Below are 25,101 nucleotides of genomic sequence, written 5' to 3'. Positions count from 1 at the left end.
TTTTAAATTGTGCACTTGAAGTATTTGCTAAAGAGATTTGGTTTGTGCTTAGTACCCTGTCCTCATAAAGAGTACAGGGCTGTTGTGATTCTTAATAAATATACTGTTTATTTTCATAACACTTGTGTGGTGTCCTTTCACTGGGTGTTCAAGGGGTACATGTGTGGTAAACAGCTGGCTTAACACGCCCTCTCGAGTCTTTAGCCTTAGACTGCTCGTATCCACGCTACTAGGATAGCTGGTCTATAGGTTGACTTACAACCAAACACCATAAGGGTCGTTGGAACGATAAATAGCGGTCGCTAGAATAGCGAACGTTGCATATCGGGCCAACTTCTCACAGTCTGGGGGGGGGGGGGGGCGGCGCCCTGCGTGCTAGGACCACCCTGTGGGCCCTGTCAATTCGGATATCAAAGTCATCCCCCTCACCCAGGACCTCTCGGAACAAGTCCCGCAGATATGCGGCGATGTCACCCCCTTCTGCCTTAAGCGGCACGTTCCGTACCCTGATGTTATTTCTCCTGGACCGGTTTTCCAGGTCTTCAGCATGGGCCTGGAGCTGCGTCTGTTGGTCGTGAAGCCGGAGGATTTCTTGCTGCAACTGTTCCACCTCCGCGCTCCTGGCCTGGTCCGAGGTCTCGACGGCCGCCACCCGTTCACCAATATCGTCAACATCACGGCGGAGTTCCTTGTATTCCCCCGCCATGTCTTGCCGGAGGGTCAAGATGTCCGCCTTGAGGGAGGAGAACAGCTCCTCCATGAAAGCTTTGGTGGCCGGAGCGTCTCCTTCGTCTCGCTCCTTGACTTTAGGTGGAGGGCCAGCCACCGGCTTATCAGGGCTCTTGTCCCCCTTGGAGGCCCCCTTCGCCAGCATATCGGGGATAGTGCGGCCCCCTCTGCGATTGTTAGAGGACATGTCCCCACCGTCCCGGGGGCACCCAGTTCGCGCCCTTGTCCGCCTCTGGAGCTCGCCGCCTTCCTCCGGGCCACGTGGAAAATGGCCGCTCAACGGCCGACGATTAGCGTCCGCAGCCTTAGGGCGTGTGCGGGGCTGGCTCACCGTTGCCCCCCGCCGTCGAAGCTGTGAGCGGGGACACCGGGGGCTCGATTGTCTGCCCCCGAGTATCGGCGTCCCACGCCGGCGACACCCTGCTCCTCACCTCCTTGCCAAGTGATGGGGGAAAGGCCCAAGCCGGGGCCTCGCGTAGATCGTCCGGCCGCTACCATACTCTCCTCCGCCAGGCGCCTCACGGGGCCACCGACGTGGGTCACCGCTGCCAACGCTGCTCCTCCGGTCAGACCCCGTCACCGTCCGGCGCCTGACACTGCTCCGGCGGGCCCGGCCCCGCGTCCCATTCCCGGCTTCTCCGTCCTCGCCGGCGCTGTCCGGCCCGGGTCTGCTGCGCGCCAATGGCGGAGGGGTCCGCCCGGGGCTTTTGGGGCTGAATCAGCGGACAGACGGCGTCACCCTGGACTCTCTGATTGTGGGGTGTCGGGCCACCAATTTTGGGTAGGTGCTGTAGCGTGGCTATGTAATGGGGGGATCGGGACGAGGAGCTCCGCAGAAACGCGTCCTCTAAGGTCGCCATCTTAGCCACGCCCCCTCAGGATTTCTATTTCTTTAGTTCTAGACCCAGACTGAGATACACAATTAGTGGGGGAAGGGGCGACATAGGGGCCGTCACGGCTATTTGGTGTTTCACTATGAATAATGCTAATGTTAGATTGGGTTTTTTCATTCTGGATATTGCAGTTATTAGCGATGTCTCTTGCCTCGATATCGGGTTGCTCGATGTTTACAGTTAGAGCTATACATGGCAAGGATGTTCCCGTGAGTTGACTTTGAACCACATTGCTGCTACTGTTGCGGAGTCAATCGTCTTCATCAGGGGCTCATCTGAAAATAAAACATAAGAAAGTTATGTTTTATTTTCAGATGATCCCCTGATGAAGGAACTTTGGTTTCAAAATGCATTGGGCAACGTTTTAAATAACCAATGATACGGCTAAACTGATTGTTTTTCTCATATATGTACAGTAATATGAAAAAGATTATGAGTTGTATAATCTAAGCACAATGATGTTGAATTGTGTAACTATTACATGAAATGAATTATGAAAAAGTAATGTGAATAAATTCATGAATATATTGAAAAACTGATTGTTTATATCATATTGAGGTGTTAGTACACCTAGTAAAAAGTGCACAACTAATTCAAGCCACGCAGCTTGTTAACACACTTGAAACAAGCATTTGTTGTACAATCACAAAACATTAGGCTGAAACTTTATGAATTATGCAGCTTTAAATAAGCAGAATGAAATAAATACATTCCTTGCCCATGAATTATTGAAATTCGCCTAGTAGTGCTTTGTGACTCTCCTCCAAATAATATTGTTTGGATAAAATAATCTGAACCTGGTCAGCCAAAATGCATGAATCAGTAACATACGTTTGGCACGTTCCTTTGATTTTCATTGGTAACTTGTGAAATAAATATGTGTAACCATTGTTACTGTTAGGGAAGTGTTAGAAGTAGGAGTGGGTGATAAATTCCTCTGAGCCAGCAGAGTTCACTGAGTTTTGGCGGAGTTCAGGCTAAACTCCATCAACTACCATCTGGCGACTTTCTTCTTGCGTGCGGCTCGCCAACGGTAAGTTGGCGAGCGAGAATTGGTGTCCCTTAGTGAGATTTTCAGGGGCTAGGAGGGCACCCAGTGAGATTTTCTCAACGTGTACGGTTGCAAATATTTGGGGCGAGAACGCTGCCGCTCAAGTAACAAATCTACTTGAGCGACAGCAAAATAGCAGCGCCCTCTGGCGTGCTGGGTGGTGTCTTACGTGCCGATTTCGCAGTGTGGAACAAGCTCCCAGCATTAAGAATCAGTACAAGCAGCGCATCATGTCGATTTCTGCCTGTTAGCGTAATTCTGCAGATTCTCGCTGAGTTTTCATATACCTTCACGAATTTCAGCAGAGTGAAACACTACAAGTGCCGCCCACCCCAAGGTAGAATCTCCTCAAGGGCAATAAAAGTTCACCTTCTCAAAACTGAGGCTTTTCAGACGGATAAGCACTACCACAATCCTAGGTTATGAGGATTCAAGCACCAGCATTGTGTTTTTCTGCCCATTTACTAGAGGATGACTTGTTAGATACATGACCTGATAGTGCTGCAAAGATTCTAAGAGTGAAGTGTCACATCCCATTAGATAGCTGTGCAGAGGGAGAGACCAGGAAATATGAAGATACCATTATTTTTTACTTGCACATCTTGCACAAGACTAGTAGAATATGGAGTCCTGCCACAAAACTGGGTGAGGGGAACACAACTAAACACAGCTTTGGATAAAGAAGCTGAAGGGAAGGATGACAGGGCACACATTGAGGTTGATGTCTAATACAATCAAGCCAAATCAAAAAACGAATGCTATGCACAAAGTTGGAGTAATGGCTTTTTGACATTTTTAAGGATTGTAAATTGCTGGTGTTAACAGTATCCAAATTATTGGCCTTGGAAAGTCTGGATTGGTCATTCTGGGATTCATATAACACTAGCTTTCAGCAGTAATTACTTTACATACTAGTCAGATTTACATTTTTATACTTGTGCATACCATGATAAAGGGTCCGAAAATCACTAAAACATGGACGTTTTTTAGAATTTTGAATAAAAACAAATGTACTGCTTTCCATAAAAGATGCAGGGGGATATTTAGTAATTTTTCACGCAACAGAGGATAGCAAGCATAGTTGCCATGCTGTGTTGCATGAAAGGGAGACAACGGAAAGGCGCCATATCTTCTAAGATAATGTCACATTCCTGCTGTCTCCGAGCATTGGCGCACTGTGTTGTGCCTATCGCCAACACAGGCACACTTGCACCATGGTCCAAGGGAGCCTGCATTAAGGCAGGTTTTTGTGCATAAAGGGATACCTTCTTGCCCAAAAACAACCTTTAATGGATGTTCCTCTTTCTATGTGTGCTGCAGAACGCAGCACACATAGAACAATTAAGTAATGAGAGAAATAAAGAAGATATTTCTCCTTGTTATGTTATGTTATGTTATGTTATGTTATGTTATGTTATGTTATGTTAATAACACTTCTATAGCGCACAGCTGCCCCAGCCAAGGGGCGTCCCGGCGCTTCAGACAGAGTACACAGACACAACACAGCAGAGCAGAGACAGCCGCGCACAGGACAAAAAACTAAGGTGGATGAGGGAACAAGTGAGTTTTTACTGCCCTCCTAAACTTCAGGAGCTCATCAAGTTCACGAATGTGGAATGGGAGAGAGTTCCACAATTTAGCGGCCAGAACTCGAAAGGACCGACCCCGCCCTACACAGCCTGAACCGAGGGACCACGACCAAGTTTTGTCCCGAGGATCTTAGAGAGCGCGAAGGCACATAAGGCGTCAGAAGGTTATCGAGGATCTGAGGGGAGGCCAGCTTAAGGATCTTAAAAGCTAGGCACAAGGTTTTAAAATGGATCCTCTGTGCCATAGGTAACCAGTGTAGAGAATGGATGGTACTTTCCGCAGAGCAGAACTTCGGTAGACCCACCAGTGCTCTGGCTGCGGAGTTCTGAACACGTTGCATCCGGGCGATTTCAGCCTGGTTGGCCCCCAACAGGAGCGAGCTGGCGTAATCAAGCTGAGATAATATGGATGCTTGTATAACCAGCTGCCTAGTGGCGGCATCAAAGAACCTCAAAATAGGCCTTAATCCTCGTAGGATGCCAAAACAGGTGGCCGCCACTTTTTTAGTATGGGCACAAAAACTGAGGGCAGGATCTAGCCAAACCCCCAAGTTTTTTACCTCTGGAACTGGAATAGGAGTTGCGCCCAGTTCAGGGGGCCACCAAGTACCACCCCAGAGATCAGTCCTCTTGCCCACGATCATGACCTCAGTTTTTTTGGCATTAAGCTGGAGACAGTTGGCATTCATCCAGCTAGCTGCTGCCCGGAGTCCATCACGAAATCTGGGGGCGTCAAGGTCGGAGTTCCCACTTAGGACGACCGCTAGCTGCGTGTCGTCAGCATAGGAGACCATAGTCATACCCCACTGCTTGACGACAGCCGCCAGCGGTCTCACATAAAGATTGAATAATGTGGGACTCAGCGATGAACCTTGAGGCACACCCAGCTCCAGAGGATAAGACTTGGACTCACAAGGCGGGGTGACAACTTTAAAGGTCCGATCGGCAAGAAAGGAACTGAACCAATTGAGTGCAGTGCCTGCAACGCCCGCCTCTCCAAGACGTTGGAGTAGGATCCTGTGTGAGACCGTATCAAACGCGGCACTAAGATCGAGTAATACTAGTGCCACAGTTTGACCAGAATCCAATACAGATCGAAGATGTTCAGTCATAGAGAGCAAGGCTGTCTCAGTGCTGTGGCCAGCACAGAAGCCGTTCTGGGAGGAGTCTAGAGTCCCTGCCCTCACAAAATGCTCAGAAAAAACCCCATTTACATAGGACTCCGTGATTTTAGCAGCCCAAGGAAGGAGAGAGATCGGGCGATAGCTCTCAAGTTTAAGGGGGTCCATAGAGGCCTTTTTCAGTATAGGTGTTACAACAGCCTGTTTCCACTTAATGGGAACAACACCCGAGGCAAGAGAGAGATTAATAAGATGGCAAACTGGAGGAAGGATAGTGGCAGCAGAATTTCTGAACTGAGCTGGTCTCAAAGGATCCGCTGGTGAGCCAGATTTTATCCTAGCGGCCACCGTAAGAAAAATCTCCATCGACAGGCAAGGGAGAGAAGTTAAGGTCTCACCAGTGGTCAATGTTAGGCTGGTGGGATCCACTCCCGGCACAGTGCTGGAAAAGGCACGATAGATGGCTTGAACTTTTTCAGTTAAAAAAGCTGCCAGGTCTTCGCAATGAGCCACTGAACATATTTCCGCTGCATGAGCTCTTTTAGCCGTCAGGTCCTTAAGGACCTTGAAAATTAATTTGGACAAGATTGGGGCTGTTTTTAAATTCCTGAGAATAGTAGGCTGCACGGGCTCTGCAAACAGCTCTATGATTGATTTTGATTTTAGAGAAGTACAGAGTTTTTTTCCCAGTCTCATAAGATTTCCGCCAGTCCCTTTCTGCCAATTTACACTCTTTTTTTAGCAGCACCAGGGAGCTGTCGTACTATGGGCTGGGTTCTCTAATACAAACTTTAGTCCAGACAGCAGTAATCAGTGCATCCAAGGCCCGGGAGACCCAGTCACAGAACAGGTCATATCCCGATTCTGCATTAAGAAAGGGGCCTAACGGATGAGCCTCCAAAAAGTGATGAAAGTCCTCCAATTTAAGTTTCTTCCAGTGACGTTTGTGCACTACTCTATCCAGGGGTTTAAAGGGATGCTCTTTGATCAGAAGGAGGATTTTTACTAAAAAATGATCGGTCCAAACAACTGGGCAAGGTCTAACCATCTTGACCCCGTCAAATTTGTAAAAAACGGGTCAAGGGTATGGCCCCCCACATGGGTGGGAGAGGAGACCAGTTGATTTAGCTGAAGAGCCTCCATATCAGCCAAGGTACTACTAATGGCAGATAAATGGCCACAGTCAAAATGAAGATTAAGGTCTCCAAGTATGCTAGAATTTGCGCAGCCCATGGCCAAAGAGCTAACACATTCCGGGAGAGCCTTACGAAAAGCAGTGTCACAACCTGGGGGACGGTAAATTAGGAGGCCAGAGAAAGTGAAGTGATGGCTAATGGAGATTCTAAAGAAACCACTTTCACAGCCTACCAGATCCACCACCCTCCAGTCACCTGGATAACAGGATTTAATGGCCACAACAATGCCCCCTCCCCTAGATGTCCGATTGTGAGTGAAGATGGAATACTCAGCGGGGAGAGCAAGATTCACAACTGCAGAATCCGCTTCCTGAAGCCATGTTTCCGTCATAAAGAACACATCAGGTGACTCATCCCTCATGAGATCATAAAGTTCATTATGGTGCTTCCTAAGGGATCTGACATTCAGATTCCAGATGGAGATATCTTGGGGGACTGGTGATCTAAGACGAGGGACTTTAATCGGAAAGGGCTCTACCAAGGCAGTAATGGAAGAAGGGGCATTGAGAGACCACGCCCCACATGCACACTTATACGGACCACTCAGAGGACTGACAGGCCCATGAGAACAACATGGGACCAAAAGTCCAATGAATAACAGCTCATCCCTGGAAAATCGACTCACCTGGGACATTGCCTTAATGAAGTGCCGAGCTCACACGTGCAAAGTACCACCACGCCTGCGCCGACTTAGCGCTGACGGGCGCAGACGGGCAGGACTCGCAGTGAAGGCGCGTCCGCTGAGCGATACCGCTGCGCTATAGAGGCTGGCTGATATAGAGTTACCTCGTGTATGCAGCAGCACTAGAGCACTCAAGATGGCGCCCACAAACCGGCACAACCCCTCCCAAGATGGCAGCCAATCCTCAGCGTTGTAGAGCCCCCAGAACCGGACCCGCTAAAACAGCGGTGAATCAACAAATTACAATGCAGCTAAGGGGGTGATTGCCCAAATATAAAAACAGGGATAAACAAATCAAAATATAACAAAGATACAAAACGGGGTTATTTTAAAACGTGCGAAGCGCACCTACAACACAGCGTGAAAAACGCGAGTGCCTTACGCTCTGAAGAGCAAGTGTACCTAATCAAGGCAGAGCCAGATGAAAAGCCGCCTTAAATAGGGATACCGCGTGTATGCAGCACCACTAGAGCGCTCAAATGGCACCCACAAAGCCGCACAACCCCTCCGAAGATGGCGGCCAATCCTCAGCGTTGTAGAGCCCCCAGAACCGGACCCGCTAAAACAGCGGTGAATCAACACATTACAATGCAGGTAAGGGGGTGATTGCCCAAATATAAAACCAGGGATAAACAAATCAAAATATAACAAAGATACAAAACGGGGTTATTTTAAAAAGTGCGAAGCGCACCTGCAACACAGCGTGAAAAACGTGAGTCCGCACGCTCTGAAGAGCAAGTGTACCTTATGCCTGTTTCAGGCAGGCGTAGCATTTTGGTGCAATCCTAAATTCCTAAATGTACTCACTTTAGCAATTGTGGGATTGTGTTAAAATCCATGTGTGGGTGCATGGAAAATCCCATGCTCTACCCATGGAATGCAATCCCTGATGCAAAGCAACTCAATGCCATTATATGCCCTTGCAAGAAAGTGTACATTGGCAAAACAACACAAGAGGTGCGTCAACGCATAATCCAACACAGATGTAGAATTAACAACAAAGTACTCACAGCGCCACTAGTGTCCCACTTCTTGACAAATAAACATTCGGTCAGCGATTTGAAATGGACAATTTTATCAGCTATTAAAAACATCGCTGGCGCTGGGGGTGATCCAGATGTACAATTGGCACAAAAAGAAGCGTATCTCATTTTGAAATTTGACACTGCCATGTCGGGATTGAATGATCTCAATGAACTGAGTAATTTGTAATAATCTTGTATAGTTTATTCTGTGGCGCGTATCTGCCGTGGCTTGCTGCTGCTCGTGTGACCGTGAATCCTAAACTCAATACTAGCTACCCCCAGAACCAAGACACCAAAATAACTCCTTGAAACTACAATTCCCAACATACATCGGGTTTTCAGTTTCTTCAAAATAGAGTAGACACACCCTAAAGGTAACCACGTGTTTGACTCACGGAGGAAGATGGATGCCGGACCTAAGTAGCCTACCACCCGCTTACAAGTAAGCTTTTTGTTAAGTTTCGGTCTCTACAGTCACGATTTATATCCGAGACTACAAGGTCTCTAACCGCACGCTCCCTGTGTTTACAGCTATCAAACCCGTGCGGAGGATGCCGCCCTGTGCGCGCTTGCAGCCGGGCTGAATCCATTCCGACTATTAAGGTAGGAAGTTTAACAACAACAAGGTTTAAAGCACTCAATAGCATATTGAGAAAGGCAATGATGTTAGGTCCCCTTTTTTCTGCAGTGGTCGTATTGAAATCTTAAAGAAACAAACACCGAACACCCAAACGATCCGGCATCCGACTCCTGCCTAATGCGCTCAATATTGAGGTATGTCTTGGGAGTAGGGGTCAATTAGTTGAGTATAATTCGGACAACAAAGCAGCATCAAAAACAGATATTTCCATTTCATTTTATCTGTTTACAGAGAACAGCCAATGGGGATAGGCGCATGAATTTCCTATGGCCATCCTTCATCAATAAGGTAAATCTACTGCAAGAGTGTTTGAGTCTGATAGAGGTAGCCCCCTTACTGACACCAATTTTTTAATTGTTATTCACAGTGACAGCGACCCCCCAGTCCGCGTCCTGAGGAGAACCCGTAGAATCAAATTGGGTTCGAAACGCGTTGACCTTCCTCCTGAGATACAAAACAGACAGGGCTTGATAGGAATTAAATAATACACTTGCAATCATTTAGTTCATTATGTGTTATTCCTAGTTATTGCACCCTATTTTGAATTGAAAGTATGTATCTGGGGTTGGTATTGACAAGTAGGCGAATTTAACCATCAGTTTGTCCACTTGTTCATTATTATCTAGGACTGGTGCCTCAAAACTAATTCTGCCGAGGCATTACATAGTTGTCTATGTGATTTTTTCTGTGACAATTTTTTTGTAAAAATTCTTTGTTTATTATGTTCATTTCAGTGTATTGAATGTATTTATGTATTTGTTTAACCGTCTGTGGTCTTTTGATGTTAAAAAATATTTTCTAAAAAAGTCTTCATAAAATAAGAATTGACTCAAGGTTATGGTTGTCCAACCTAGTAATTGACGTGACTAGGCGATGCAGTATCTGTAACTCAACCTGCCCGGCCATCTGTTTTTGTTTACCCGCAAAGCAACTCAAGGCAGCATTATGCGCTGGGGTACTCTGTACCTACTAAACCACACAAAGCCATACAAAGTGGCTTTGCGTGGCTAAGTAAATCTCTGAAATGAATTTTGGGTCAGGCTGCCCCACAGTTTAGTGGTGCACTTTGGTGTGGAAGATTGGCTTGGATAAAAGTTTTTACTAGAAGAAGACATTTTATTGAACAAATTTGAAAGAAAAGGCCTACCTTTATCTAGAAACATTTAAAAGGAGGGAGCAATTAGGAATTGTATTTCTCACAGGAATATGAAATTTTAAGAGGCACAAGGTAAAACCTATAAATAGTTCTCAAATTCATTATTGTTTTCCACCTCAGCTGCTAAATCCTCTGATATTATCAATCCATCAGCGGCGTCAGAAGTTGTGGAGAAGGATAAAAGGATGTCACCGGATTGGGCATTGTCACGTCAGAAACAAAGCAACATGAGGTAATTTCTGTAGTTTACATAGTTCCATGGTACCACCTTATCGCATTGAGAATAAATAGTTTGCAAGACAATTAATGTCAAGTGATTACAGTTTGCTGTGGATAATCTATTGATTACGCCTTCACCCGTCCTTATTTTCACAGTCCTTACCACATGCGGCTGCCCGCTTCCTTGAGATAGTTTGGGCCAAACTAATTTACAAAATCTTTCTTTCTTCTTTATAAAACCTTCTCATGACACAAATGCTCTTCCCTCCTTTCCCTCATTCTGCTTTGATCTGTCTCCTCGCGGATGGAGGTAAGATTGTATGGTATTAATGAACGTACACTATGAATTGATGTTTCGCTCCCGGGAGTGTTGTGTACGGTGCACAGCGGACCCTGTGGCTACCTGTCCATGTGCTGGGCTGGGTTAGGGGCATTGTTGATTAAATTATTTGATAGCCCTTGCTCTGCCATTTGGAGTGGGGCATAGTATTGTTATATTAGTGTGTTTAGTAAATTCATTTTGGCTGGCACCATGGGGTACATTTTCTGTAGTATCCGGACCTCACAAGAACAGATCTGGTTGTTATAGAAACCCCCTGAAACAGGAAGCTGATGCTACTAGCTCAACAACAATGGAGCAAAGAAAATGCTCACATAAATACCGCCATGTGGGGCGTGGGAGGCAGCCAGAGGTCATATCTCTCACCAGAAATGATTTGTAGGCCATGATTCGGGATCCAGTTTCAGATGACCGAAATGAGCCAGCAACAAAAAAAGAGCTTAAAGACAGTGCAAATGCAGATGAGCAGGAATAAATCCTGAAGGTCATATTGGAGAAGTTTTGGGATCAGAAAAGCCTTCTCTACCATTAGAAGAGGGGTTTATGGCCTGTATTAGTTTCAAGACTCTGACAGCCTTCCCTTTCATGATGTATTGACAAACATTTCACTAAAGGAATCTCAAGAAAGATAGGTCCAAAAATCCCTGCTTTCTTAACAAAAGGTATTAACTACAGAACTTCAATCCTAAAATACCCAAATCAAATACATTCATTTTTGTAGAGCATGGCATCTACTTCTTCTCTGGCCTCCGAAGAATCTTTGCTGTCAGACCCCTGTGATAAAACGGTGGAAAGTGCTCTAAAATGTTCCTATGCTGCCTTACATGTTGTCTCAGATACGTTCTAATGTGGCCTATGTGTCTCAAAAACTCAAAAACTTTAAATCCTGGTTTGACTGCCTGCAAGAGGACTTGGCTCCTACAGCCATATTGGGCAATTTGGAGTTTTTGGTAACATTTAGTTCAAACCCAATGCTTGACCCCTTATGTTCCTTTCCTACCTCACCTGGAACTTCTGATTCAACTGGGAGGCCGTTTTGGGTAAATGTATGGAAGTTTGATGCAGGCCAATGATCATTGATTCATCATCTCCCATGCTACAGTCCAAAGCTGCTTGGGCCAGATTTGAATGATTTAGTTCAGAAAACAGTGGCAAAATGAAGATTTTGCAGCCATTTAGAGCTGCCCCACTAAAGTATTTTATTCAAAAGCAATCAACCTAGAATACACGGTAAGGTTGTCGACCCATTCAAGGCCATGACCGAAGAGCTGTGCTTGTTGACAAATCCCAGCCTCAGTGGTCTCAAAGACAGGATCCAAAATTATGACTATTAAGTTAAAGTGATAGGGACAAGAATCTCTAAGTTCCCTCGACAAGTGGAGTCAACTGGAGAAAGACAGATTGGTACTGTCACTAGTAAGAAATTGTTATTCTATCTAATTGAAAGAAATTGCAGTGTCAATTTGTCAGGATACTCTACTCCCGCAAAATCAATTAAAATAAACAATCATTACTCTGAGGTGTATGACATTTCAAGAAGGGTTAAATTGTAAAGGTTTCATATCCACAGAGGCAGCAAGGAATATATTCCATTGTGTTCCTAGTGCTGAAACTAGAACAGTGATTTCATGTTGTTTTGAACTCAAAGTTTCTGAACCTGGGTGCATGTCACATTCCATTCATTAGGACTGACATTCAATCTGTAATCCTGTTGATATCACACGGGGATTATTTAGCAACACTTGACCTGCAAGAAGCTTACTTTCACTTCCAAAAGTCAGTTGTTTTTGAGGTTTGCAGGGGAAGGTTATCACTTACAGTTAAAAAAACTGTAGTTTGGTGTGTTATCAGTCCTAAGGGTGTTCACAAAGGTACTGCTCCTGTTGTGGCTTCTCTTCATTTGGAGGGTCTTTGGCTTTTTTCCATACTTGGACAAGTGGCTAATTTCTGCCCTTCATTTTCTAAGACACAGGTTAATATAAAGAAAGTCGATAACTACCTTCAGAATCTTGGATTTGTTTTAAATTTCCAGAAGTCACATCTCATCCCGTCTCAGACAAAAATCTTCATGGATGCTCTATTTGACACTCAAAAGAGTTAAGTTTTGCCAGAGCAATTTGCAACATCTATTAACTCCTTCAGAGGCTCCAGCATGGCTATGACTCAGATTATATAGGATAATTGTGGCTATGACCGCTATGCAAGAAAAAATGTCTAATTAAGATATAGTCAATCCTTGATTTATGACGGTATTTATTGTTACAAAAGGAAACACCCAGCAGCTGACCCGATCTTTCTCTCCAAATATCAAAGAGACCAGTTTGCACCATCATATCTTGTAGGTAAACCCACGATTTAGATAGAAAAGCAGCACTATTGTTTGGAGATTTGTCTAATATGGGGTTAAGTATGATGTTGAAATCTCCAGCTTAAACTACCGGGCCTGGAAAATCTAACAGGTGAGACAAGAGGGTTTTGAGAAAAGAAGGATCATCTTGATTGGGTCCATAATAACCAACCAAGGTAAACTGGAACCCCAAGATAATAACTTTCACAATGACCTATCTGCCACATGGGTCCACAAACTGGAGTTAATTTTCAAAAAACTCCAGTTATATTTTCATACCAGCTTCTTTCATATTGTTGGTGTGCACTTTAACAGTTCTGTTTCCATATTAATAGTTAACTTTTATAATAATATCCCTCTCGCCCATATATTGACAGTACTTAAAATTCTGAACAATAAGTTAAATGGTATTATTAACAGTACTAATAGATTGTTCACTGTAATATGGGGTGGGGACTTTAACTGTTCTTTATGTGATAGATCTGGAAAAGGAAATTGCGGACTATCCACGGAAAGGGATACTAATACATCTCATTTTGAGCACTCAACCTTGGGAAACGCTTTAAATGAGATTCTGTTTTTCTATGATTTAGGGTTCGCAAACGAATTATGCCATAACAAGACTGTATTCACCCCAACCTTTAATGGTAGAGGATTGATGTCAACTATTGATTTTATCCTTATCTCATCATGTTATCGGGAATGTATTGTCAATTATAATGTCTTAAATGTCCCCCTTCGTGATCATTTCCCGATAAGGATAGAACTACTGGACACAGATCTAACAGTCCACAAAAGAGCTGAGGTTTTTTCTGTTGATGTAGGCATAAATAGGCAAAATGCTTATGCCCTTAAATGGACTAAGGTGGTTCCCGAGGTTTTCCTAAGTAAACTTGTCAAAGACTGCAGCACAAACTTTGACGTCTGCTTGGACCCGGAAACTGAGGACGCAGCAATCATAACCAATTTCAAAGAGATTATTGCTAGTATAAAAAAGGGTTTATGGGTTAATGTTAAGGCTAATAAGAATTTAACGAAAATTTGAGGCTGGTTCTCACCAGCCTGTAGTAAGGCCCTTAAACGACTAAAACTGGCCTTGCAACCGCGAGTGAGAAACCAACTTCTGATAAGGACCTTACGTAAGGAGTATAAAACTGCACTTAAAACTCAAAAACAGTTGCTAAGTGACAAAGCGTGGGCAGCCATTATGGAGGCCTCTGAACTTAAGGACATGACAGCTTTTTGGAAAGCAGTCAATGCTCCTTTTTTTAAAGATAATTCAAAGGCTCGTATGGAGATAGCTATAAATGAAAATGACTGGGTTAAGCATTTTGAAACCCTTTATAATCCAGTAGCAGCTACCACCGACCAAATAAGAGCTCCAACGGCCAAGAAAAAGTACGTAGAAGGGCCCCATCTTAATTTCCTGTTGGATGAGGTAATTAAGGGTATTAAGTCCAGCCTTGGGGGCAAGGCAGCAGGTCCCGATGGCGTACCAGTGGACATTTTTAAGAAGAACATCTGTCTCTGGGCTCCGCTACTTACCAGAACCTTCAATGCTGCCAGTTCTAAAGGACTACTTGATACGTGGTACCAATCGATTATAATCCCAATTTTTAAAAAGGGAGACAGATCTAAATGTGCTTGCTACCGGCCAATATCTTTGCTCGACTCTACCATCAAAATTATTGGGAGAGTCATTTTAGATAGACTCCAGAAATGGGCAGAGGAACACCATATCATAAGCGATCTTCAATATGGGTTTCGAGAAGGTGTTGGCACTATTGAGTAAGTACTTAATCTATCAATTTTGATAGAGAAATACACAACGGCCAAGGGAGGTAGACTTTTTCTAACTTTTTTAGATCTCACCTCAGCATTCGATTTCGTAAATCATAGTAAACTTTGGACTATTCTAACCAGTCTGGGAGTAGAAGCAAACATTATTAGCTTTTTAAGAGAATTGTATAATGGGGCGTGTGCAATAGTCAGGTTTGGCTTGGATGGTGAATGTACAAGGGAATTTAGAGTTGGAAGGGGCGTGAGGCAGGGGTGTGTCCTTGCTCCATTTTTATTTTCTATCTACATTAATAATCTAGAGGACACACTTCTGCAGGAATGTAATGATATACCCAACGCCTCAGCCTGCCGGTTACCTGCACTTATCTACGCAGACGATACCGTGCTTATGACAAGAACCCCTGTAGCCATGCAGGCCATGATTACGTCTTTTAGTGCCTTTATGGATAAACTTGAATTACAAATAAATTGCACTAAGACCTTTGTGATGAACTGCGGTGGTAATGTCCACAAAAGGAAAAAAACTAAATTCATTGGATCAACCCCTTTACAGCACACCCCGACTTTCCCATACTTGGGGATTCTCTTTGAGCATACTGGGAATTAGAATAGTGCAATACAGGCTAGGAACTTACTATTTGCCAAAGCCATAATGGCCCTTAAGACCTTTAGCAAAAAGATGGGTAAAAAGCCAGTTAAAGAGGAGCTTATATATATTTATAAGACTAGCTGTGTCTCTGTGGCACTATATGGGGCAGGTATATGGGGAAACTTAAATGTTAGTAGTTTACAAGTAACTGAAAACGTTTTTTTACGATACCTATTGGCACTCCCAACGAGCATGTCCAACTACAATTGCCATACAGAATTGGGCCTCTTTTTCTTGGAAGATCTAATCAGAATCCAACCGATACTCTTATGGCATCGGGTATGGACTAATGAGAGATGCCATCTAAATAGACTCATACTGGGAGATGCGTTAAAGTTGGATGGGGCAAAAAGGATAAAATGGTTATGTTATATTAAAACTGTATGTAACAACATCAAGCACCCGGAGTTCTTCAATGAGACAGAATCTATGTTTAACATTACTAGGAAGACACTGAAATATTTGTGCTTAAACTTCCTTGTGAACCAAAGACAATTAAGTGAAATGGCCAAAAAGACTGTGATCTCCCATCAATTGATCACCAAAGGAAGGACCATTCAGCCCTATCTAAACTTACAAATGAAAGAGCACGAAAGGTTTTTATTAACCAGATTCAGATTTGGAATTTTGTTTAGACTACTGAGTTTCCCAGCCACGAATGACTGGTCTAAGGTTCTGGATAAATGCCCCTGTGACAATGTCTCTAATCAATCGGACATACACGTCTTATTCTTTTGTAGATTTTATGTGACACCCAGGAAAAGATGGATAATGCCAATTCTAAAATATATGAATCAAAGACAGTGCCGCCCTGCATTTTTTGCTATACAGACATTGGAAGAAATTTTCTCCGTTTGTTCCGTTGTGGCATTTCTTAAAAGCGTATTTTATTTGCGTAAGTCAATGATAACATGATTTTGGCCTGTGTATATAAATACTCTCTATACTGTTCTCCTTTCTTATTCTTTTAACTAAAACTTGATGTCTGTAAATTTTAATGTGATTTTATGTACTTTTCTGGTTATGAAATATAGCCGAATAAAGTCTTTTGATACTGATACTGAGTCCACAAAGTATGAGCTTGAAAACAGCTCAAAAGACATTAGCATTATCTTGGAAAGAGTACTGTACATATACTCTGGAGATACTCTTATCATAATGATATATTTTCCGTCTGGCTCTGACTTTTAGAGATGCACCTGTACTCTTTGGGAGCTACATTTCACTTATTGCTTTACCTATGAATACAGACATGAGCACTTCCAGTAGGTAAAGTCAAGCAGCTCCACCACATTATAAATAGTTGGATGACCCTACATTGCATGCGTACTCAATGAAATATTCCACATTTTCCATTTGTCACCTTCATTCAACAATCTCTGGACCACCCTAGTGCGCCTGCTTCTTCGGCGGTACTCAGCTCAACTGGGACCATGTCATCTAAGACCATAGATTTGTCTTCCTTTAAATTTTACAAGTTGTTGGCCATATCAGCCCATGTTCAAACTGGATGTGCGTAAACCTTGATATACCTTCCTTAAACCGAGGGCCGCATCAGTCACTTAAGCCTGGTGAACCTGGACTTGGTTCCTGTTTTCTAACCTTTACTAAAGGCTTATATCAACTTCCAACACGCATTAAGGCTTTTATTGGATGAAGTGGATTGTCTGGACCTTCCATTTGTTGACTGTCCTGGCTTCTCCCTCTTGTACTTTTCTAGACATTTTCCTCTGCTGAATAACAGAGGATTCCATTCCTAGACTTGGAGGTGGAGAGGTGTGGCTCACTGGTTAGAGGCGGCAGACCTGTAAGCAGAGAATGGCCCGGGACCAGGGTTCAATTCCTGACGCGGCAGGGTTCGTGGACCAGGGGTCAACGGACTTGATAATTCTCGTCTCAGTGCCTACTCTAACCAAGGAACACACTCGGTAACTCTGGGTATTAAGCTTGCCCCATCTCTACACCGCCCCCCCACAGATGCCGGGGATGCCTGGTTTCACCCTGGAGATACCCAGAAAGGGATCATCACACAGGGAAAACCAGGACGGGTTCCCCAGCGGTCTACAGCGCCAGGACACTCGGGTAGAGTAACAGTGCGCTTTACAAGAATCCCACATTTACATTTACATTTAGACTTCACAGTAAGCCTTTACATTCAGACCTGATTCAAGACTGATTTGCATAGGGCTGGATCCATACTGAAATGACATGGTGAGCAAAAGACTGATGGGTTGAGACGCTACCCTAAGCGATTGCTGGTAGTTAGACAAATTGCAAGCTTTCCTCCTATCACATTTTGTGTGTTTGATACTCCATACTATTGTCACCTCAATGGATTGTTCTGTAGTATATGCCTATTCTATGAAGAAGAGAAGTTCAGATCATCCCTGTGCAGCATTCTTCTTCTTCAGTAATAAACAGTATTTGTATTTAAAATATAGCCATTACATGGTCCCAGTTGAGCTGAGTACCGCCTAAGAAGCATGCAGTTTGGTTGGGTCGAGGGGTTTATTCTCACCATAGTTAAGCATCACATCTCACACTACACTTCTATTGCGAGGCTTAGTTTGTGTCACAATACAGCACAGCCACACAGAAAGCTATGCACACTTCTTTAACGCTCAGATGTCTAACACAACTCTCAAAATATTGACTTTGAATGTCAAGGGCCTCAATAGTCCAGTCAAACGAAAGGCAGTTCTGTCGTACCTCTAGAACTCGGGAGCTGACATATGCCTGCTTCAGGACACACCTTCTGTCCAGGGATTGCTACTTACTCCATTTACGAGCATTCCCACATTAATTCTTCTCCACTGCCCCTTCTAAGAAGGCTGGAGTGGCCATACAAGCGCTCCTTCAAGGGGACAATCGGATGTGGGGAGACAGAGTTAAGGGGCAGATTACTTACATACCACCTCATATTAGGGAACAAGACATACATTGTGGAATCACTATATGCACCAAACGAAGGCCAAGAAATGTTTCAATGCAAAGCCCTAGCAGAGGCACTCTCCACAGCAAATACAGAGGTTCTTAAACCTGGATAGATCGACACAACGACATGGACTGACTGGGTCATTATCAAAAAGCGGTTATAAATAGATCAGAGTCATGGGGCTCTGTGATATATGCTGAGATCTTCACCCAAAGACACGGGAATATACTTCCTACTCACATGCGCAGAAAACGTGTGCAATACTAGATCACTTCCTTGACACAAGGGATAGTCATAGCTCCACCACAGAGATAGAAGTTCTCCCAATGGCCCACTCGAATCACTAAGCGGTGATGCTCTCAATGTCTCTACCCCCAATACTGCCTCCCCACCGGACATGGTGCTTGCTTGAAATGATGCTGCAACATCACGTAGTAATATCCCAGATTCAAACAGCTATTCTAAATTATCTCACACTCAACTATACACCTGAGGTATCTAGAGCGACATTATGGGGAGCACTGAAAACAGCGATCAGAGGGGAACAACTCTCTATCGCGGCTGCTGATAACAAATTGCGAAGGGAAAAATGGACAGTCTCTCTGTACAGGTTAAGGAGTTAGAACATATTCACCAGCGCACCAGGGCTCCAAGGGTGTGACAGTTAACGACACTACGTGCACAACTGGCAGGACTAGACCTTGATCAAGCCGAGAATGCAGCACTGCGCCTATGACACTCATACTACACAGGGGGGAACAAATGTGGCGGTCTCCTAGCCAACAAACTGCGTATCAAACGCCAAGAGACAGGAATTCCATCATTACAATCTCAGAGGGAAGGGCTTTTTACTAGCGACAGAGCTATAGCAGATGAATTCAAGGAATTCTACTCACAGCTATACACGCAACAAGACCTAGATCCCAAAGTTAACGCCAGCTGTATTCAGGGAGTGAATACAACCAGCCTCACCCTGGAGCCAGCAGAGATATTAGAAGGGGACATCAGACCAGAGGAGATAATCTCAACCATTTCTCGCTTAAAACTCCCCAAATCACCAGGCCCGAGGGATACCCTCCTATTTTCTATAAGACTTTCTGCTATGCTTTATCCCCACACTAACAAGGCTTTTCAATTCCTTCACACAACCTAGTGCAATTCCTGCTTCAATGCTGGTTGCCTCTATTGCAGTGGTGCCCAAACCGGAGAAAGATAGACAGTAGTGTAGCTCCTATTGCCTATTTCTCTGCTGAACTTAGACTTTAAACTATTCACCGTTATCTTAGCACACAGACTACGTCCGCTAGTAACCGCTATAATACACCCAGATCAGGTGTGGTTTATACCACACAGAAAAACCAGTGACAACACCAACTGCATTTTACACATAATTGAAAAGGCGGCTAAGATTCCAGGGGAGACAATGCTGCTAGCCATAGATGAGGAAAAGGCCTTCAATAGGGTACATTGGCACTACTTAGAACAGGTTATAGCACACTTTGGTCTAGGTGACAACTTCAAGACGGAAATTATGAACTATTACCATTACCCTACTGTGACAGTGAGGGTAAATGGCCATACCTTAGAACCCTTTCAAATAGGCAGAGGCACAATACAGGGTTGTCAGTTCTATTATTTCCTCTATGTATAGAGACTCTATCACAAAGAGTGAGGGACAATCCCCGGATAGTCTGTGCCATCTTTGGGGGTGAGCAACATAAGTTGAATCTATATGCAGATGACATACTATTCATGTTGGGCAGTCCTGCCTCCACACTGCTGACAGTCGTGGAAGAACTAGAGGCATTTGGACGGACATCAGGGTTTAATGTTAATGTAGAGAAATCCCAAGCATTAGGCCTATCGATACCCCAGGAATTGGTAACAAGTTTACAAACACAAAACCCCATCCAGTGGCAATCTACTACACTCCCTTACCTAGGAATTAAATTAGCACCCACCATGTAACACAGGGGTCCCCAAACCGGTCCTGGAGGGCCGGATCCATGCCAGATTTTTCAAATTACTACATGTATCTCAATGGGGATATCCCAAAAATCAGGCATGGATCCGGCCCTCCAGGACCGGTTTGGAGACCCCTGAATTCTAACAGATCTAATCAATAAACTATCAAACCCTATTAAGACAAAGCAGGAGTGAGAAAACTAGCTCATGGTTGGGCCGTATTGCAGTGGTCAAAATGACTATTCTCCCCAAGATCCTCTACTTATTCCATACTCTGCCCCTAGAGCACCTAAAGGAATGCTTAAGACCTTGCAGGTCGAATTCTTTCAGTATATCTGGTCCCGAAAGAAACCACACTTGTAGAAGGAGCTGTGCTACTTATCACCTAAAGATGGAGACATGGGCATTCCTGAAATTCACACGTACTTCCGCGTAGCAAAGCTATGGTACCTGGTAGAATGGCAGCAGTCCGAGTCAGAGAAGCATTAACTCTTCCAAGACAAAGCAGTGGTTGGTACCTCTCTGTGGAAGATGTATTTTCTTACAAAAACCCATAAACCCCGGAACCTATACTTCTCCCTCATCACACGAGGGATAATGGACGCATGGGATGAAACAAACATCAAATGTGGTCTCCTTCCTTCCTGTTTGCCCTTACGCCACTACTTGATAACCCAGACTTTACTCCAGGACTCGACCCTGGGGCATTTATGGAGTGCAGACGCTTCGAATGTTGTTCCATGAGGCACAGGATAGACGAAGATGGGGAGATTCCCTTTCAGCAGTTGAGTGGGGACTTTTCCCTTCCCGAATCATAAAGATTTCACTATCTAAAACTCTGTCACTGGTTAACGCATCCTAGTATTAAACACTCCATACAGAGACCCCTCACGATGTACGAATACTGGTTGGTCACCCATACTTTAGGTAAACATCTCATCTCAGAAATATATGCGTTTCTGATCCAACGCTATAAACACATGTGCAAAGCCAGTCAACACAGATGGGAGCAGGAGTTGAGGAGACAGCTAAAGTAGAAAGAATGGGGAGATATATATTTTAGAGCAAGACACACCGCCACAAACACATCCGTCACCAAAACGTTTGTTAAAATTACCACGTACTGGTACCTCACTTCATCTAGATTACACGAAATGTACCCAAATCGTAGTGATAGGTGCTGGAGGCGCTGTGGTGCTTAGGGGACTCTGGGGCATGTGTTACGGGACTGACCCCGACTTCCGTCATACTGGACCCAAATATTAGATGAGACTGACACTTACATAGAGATGCAAATACCTTATTATGTCTTATTAGAGCTACCAAATCCCTTAACATATCCCTTGACATCCAGCTGGAGCAGGCAGCTAGGTCTAGCACTGGGTGCAGCTACACACAATTTCCTAGCACAATGGGTCACGTTGCACCTACCAACCCACACAGGATAGTTATACATGCTAAGGAACATACTAGGCATGAAAAGGATACCCTTGACACTCACAAACCAAGGTGAGGCCTTTTAGAATCAGTGGCACCCTTACATATCTCTCCTATCGCAACACTTTAGAGCATTGACATGCCCTAAATATCTATGACTTTTACGGCTCTCTGAAGTGAATCCTAATGTATAAGCAGTTACAACTAATTGTGATGTGAACTATTCAGTCTGAACTATCAGGAGCAACGTGAACCTACTTTTGTGGGTGGGGGAAGGATTGGGAAGGGAATGTTCTTCCTTTTTTCTATGTTAGTAGAATTGTTTTCTCTCTGCTTATCTTTCTATGCCCTTCTTTCGACTAATGCCTTGAGTTCTAGCAATGGTATCTAATGGCGACAATTGTAATGATGCATACTAGAAGTGCTGGCCATTCTTTTCAAAACAATAAAAGTTTTAAACCATAAAATAGCCAGCACATCTCTGTTGTGTTGTAAAAGTAGTAACGAGTGTGAGAAGTTAGCCTGGCATACGATGTCCACTAGTTCTAATATGCACCTTGCACTAGTCTAATCGACCCTTATTGATGGTGGTTCTAAAGTCAACCTTATAGAAAGCTATCCTAGTGGTAGCATGAACCAGCAGTCTTCAGGCTAAGACTTCAGTAGGCGAGTTAAGCAAGTTGTTTTACCATATATAATCCCTTGAATACCAAATGAAAGGACACCACACAAGATATATATCAAATATATATGTATTTAATCTAAACACAACCCCTTTGCAATCTTTATGAGGTCAGAGGTAAAAATACAATACAAGTCACACAGTTAATATACGATAAGTTGCACAGTATACGTTATGCCCTAGGGGCCTCACAAACCATATACTAAGAAAGTGGTATAAGTACCACATGAGAGTTAGAAAGCAGGCCTAGGGCTGGTGTAATTGCTGGGGCTACACTAAACAACCAAAGGTTAGGAAGTAGGAGGCCTACGGGAGGCGCGTGCAGTGCCTAAACACCGGCGCGGGTTCCCATTGACTTTCTATGGAGATCGTAAAAGTTACAAAGTTACAGTTTAAGGACACTTCCGGATGGACAAGGATGGAACCCTTTTAAACTAGGACACTTCGAGAGTCAAGACCCACGGGAACACCAGAGTACTCGCGTTACCTCACCCAGGAAAGCCGGGTGCATAGGTGTCTTTTCGTGTCGGGTTTCGTCGTTGTTGTCTATGGAGAGCTGAAAAGAAGTGCTTCAGGCGATCAGAGGAAAAGTGTCCGGGTGGATCCAAGGGTGGATCGGAGATGTGAGGAACCTGAAAGCAGAGGGGACAGAGTCTGGGTCACTAGCCAGTGACCAGGAAGGTAACAGGAAGGAACCAGGCGATGTTGGGTGCTTGAAGGTGAAGAATGTGAGTTAGTCTCTTCAGCCACGAGGTCCAGGAGGCATTGACGATGACAAGTACTGGATTCGAGCTGTCCCACAATGGATCTAGATGACTGCGGTGTCGGTATCCGGATTGGACCCAACAAGCCTTGGCAACCGCAACCCACACAGGATGTCAAGATTGGCTCTGTTGCAGACCAGCAAGGTCTGTGGTGCTTCTCCTTTTCAGGGAAGCTGGAGCAAGCCTGGAGCAACCAAGAAAGCAAGTTAAATTCAAAGGAAGGTCTGCAGGGGGCTCACAGGCCAATGGGCAAGGAACCGGGAAGATGCATCAAGGTCAAATGCAAAGGCGGGACCCACGGGACACTCACGGAATGTGGGGGCCTGAGCTTCAGTGCAAACGGTGCTCGGGGCTGGGGCTTCTCATATCTCAATGCACAACTTACTAAGGCTTCTGGAAAGGAGTGCAGGTAGCAAAATGCAGGATGCCCAAGATTTTTGGTACCACGTCTCTCATGTCTGCCACGTGTCTCAGCTTTGCTGTGGATGTGGGTCGGGGTCAGAGAAGTCTGGAAGTCCAGTTCTTGTGTTGCAGAGTCTTCGGGTTCCAATGGGATTCTTGAAACTGCAGACTGGCAAAGTTGCTGTTGGTGCCTGTTTGCACAGGGTGGTCGCTCCTTGACCACAAGAGATATGTCTTCCATCTTCCAGTCAGAATGGAATGTTGAAGGTCCAAGATATGTCTTTCAAAGATTCGTCCTGGATAATCTAAAGTCCTGGGGACACTGCTCCTATACTTATACTAAGAAAGGGGGCTGGATTTCCTGACTAGGTCCCTCCTATGGGTGGACCTGTGAAGGGGGTGGTTACACCCCTTTCCCTTTGTCCAGTTTTGCACCAGAGCTGGGGCTGGAGTGCCCCAGCAACTGGTTTGAACCGGGCTATGGATGGAGCACGTTGTGTGCCCCAGGCAGTGCCTAGATGCATTCGGGGAATGCAACTCTCCCTGCCCAATACACAAAACTCCTGTCTGGGGAGGTGCCAGCACCTCCCTGGACAGGAAAGCTATTGTCCAGGCCTCCCCTGACGGAGTTTCCCCCAGCAACAGGAGGTCAGACTTGTGTCTGTGGCAGCAGCATCCTTTTTGTGATGCTGAGGCTCTGTTTAACTTTAACTGGGTAAAGCAGTAACTTACATGTCTTTTCCCTCTAGAAGGGTGGAATGCTATCCCCGCATTAACCACGAGGATTATAATGCACTTAAGAGTATATGGCATGGCTATATCATAGAACAGCTATAAGGAGATGGTTCTGAAAGCTGCAGAGGGGCTCAGCTCATGCCAGAGCACCCTCTCACATAAAACCAAGCACTCTGCCTCTAGGATTTTCGAGGCCTACCATAGGAGTGGCTTATAGGTGTATATGTGTCTACATGTAAAGGTAGATATAGGTATACTATACCTAAGTAAGGGGTGATTACACCCTTGCCCAGGCTGTGTGAACAGACCTGTGGTGTCAGTTTAGAAGGCAAACCAGGGGTGGCACAATACATGCTGCAGCCCCTGGTAGGTCTAGGGTGAACCTATGCCCTGGGTACCTATGGTACACTATACAGGGGCTCACAAGGGTGACCCAGTAACCAATCTGGTATGCACCTAAAGTGCATGGTTTCAAATTAGAGGGAGAACAGCTGGGCTGTGGGTCTGATTAGCAGGCCTACAGCCACATTAAAGTCGATAAAACCAGAGAATCACTGCAAACAGTGGGGGTGACCATAGGAAGCAGACCCTACTCTCCTACAACGAGTACCAGATAAGAGTCAGACACACTTTTGGTGAATGGGGTGTAAGCCCAGAAGAATTAAGCATGACTCCCCTTGACGCGCCTCCACAGAATTCTTTTCTAGCTGGAGCAAATGTTGGCAGAAGGACTGGAAGGACACC

The 25,101-nt window shown here is 44.7% G+C and overlaps 1 protein-coding gene across 1 annotated transcript in view; it reads left to right on the top strand.

Annotated features, from left to right (window-relative positions):
- The window catches only part of LOC147722864 (uncharacterized), a 336,466-nt gene that overhangs the window by 189,623 nt on the left and 121,742 nt on the right, over positions 1 to 25,101 (top strand). The window contains exon 5 of the mRNA XM_086966907.1: positions 10,203 to 10,314. Within this exon, the coding sequence (XP_086823033.1) occupies positions 10,203 to 10,313 (111 nt within the window). The 3' untranslated portion in view covers position 10,314. The remainder of the gene's footprint in view (positions 1 to 10,202; positions 10,315 to 25,101) is intronic.

Source organism: Lissotriton vulgaris, chromosome 4_1, assembly GCF_964263255.1.
Source record: "Lissotriton vulgaris chromosome 4_1, aLisVul1.2, whole genome shotgun sequence".
Lineage (NCBI taxonomy): Eukaryota > Metazoa > Chordata > Amphibia > Caudata > Salamandridae > Lissotriton > Lissotriton vulgaris.
This window is presented reverse-complemented; position numbering and strand designations above follow the sequence as displayed.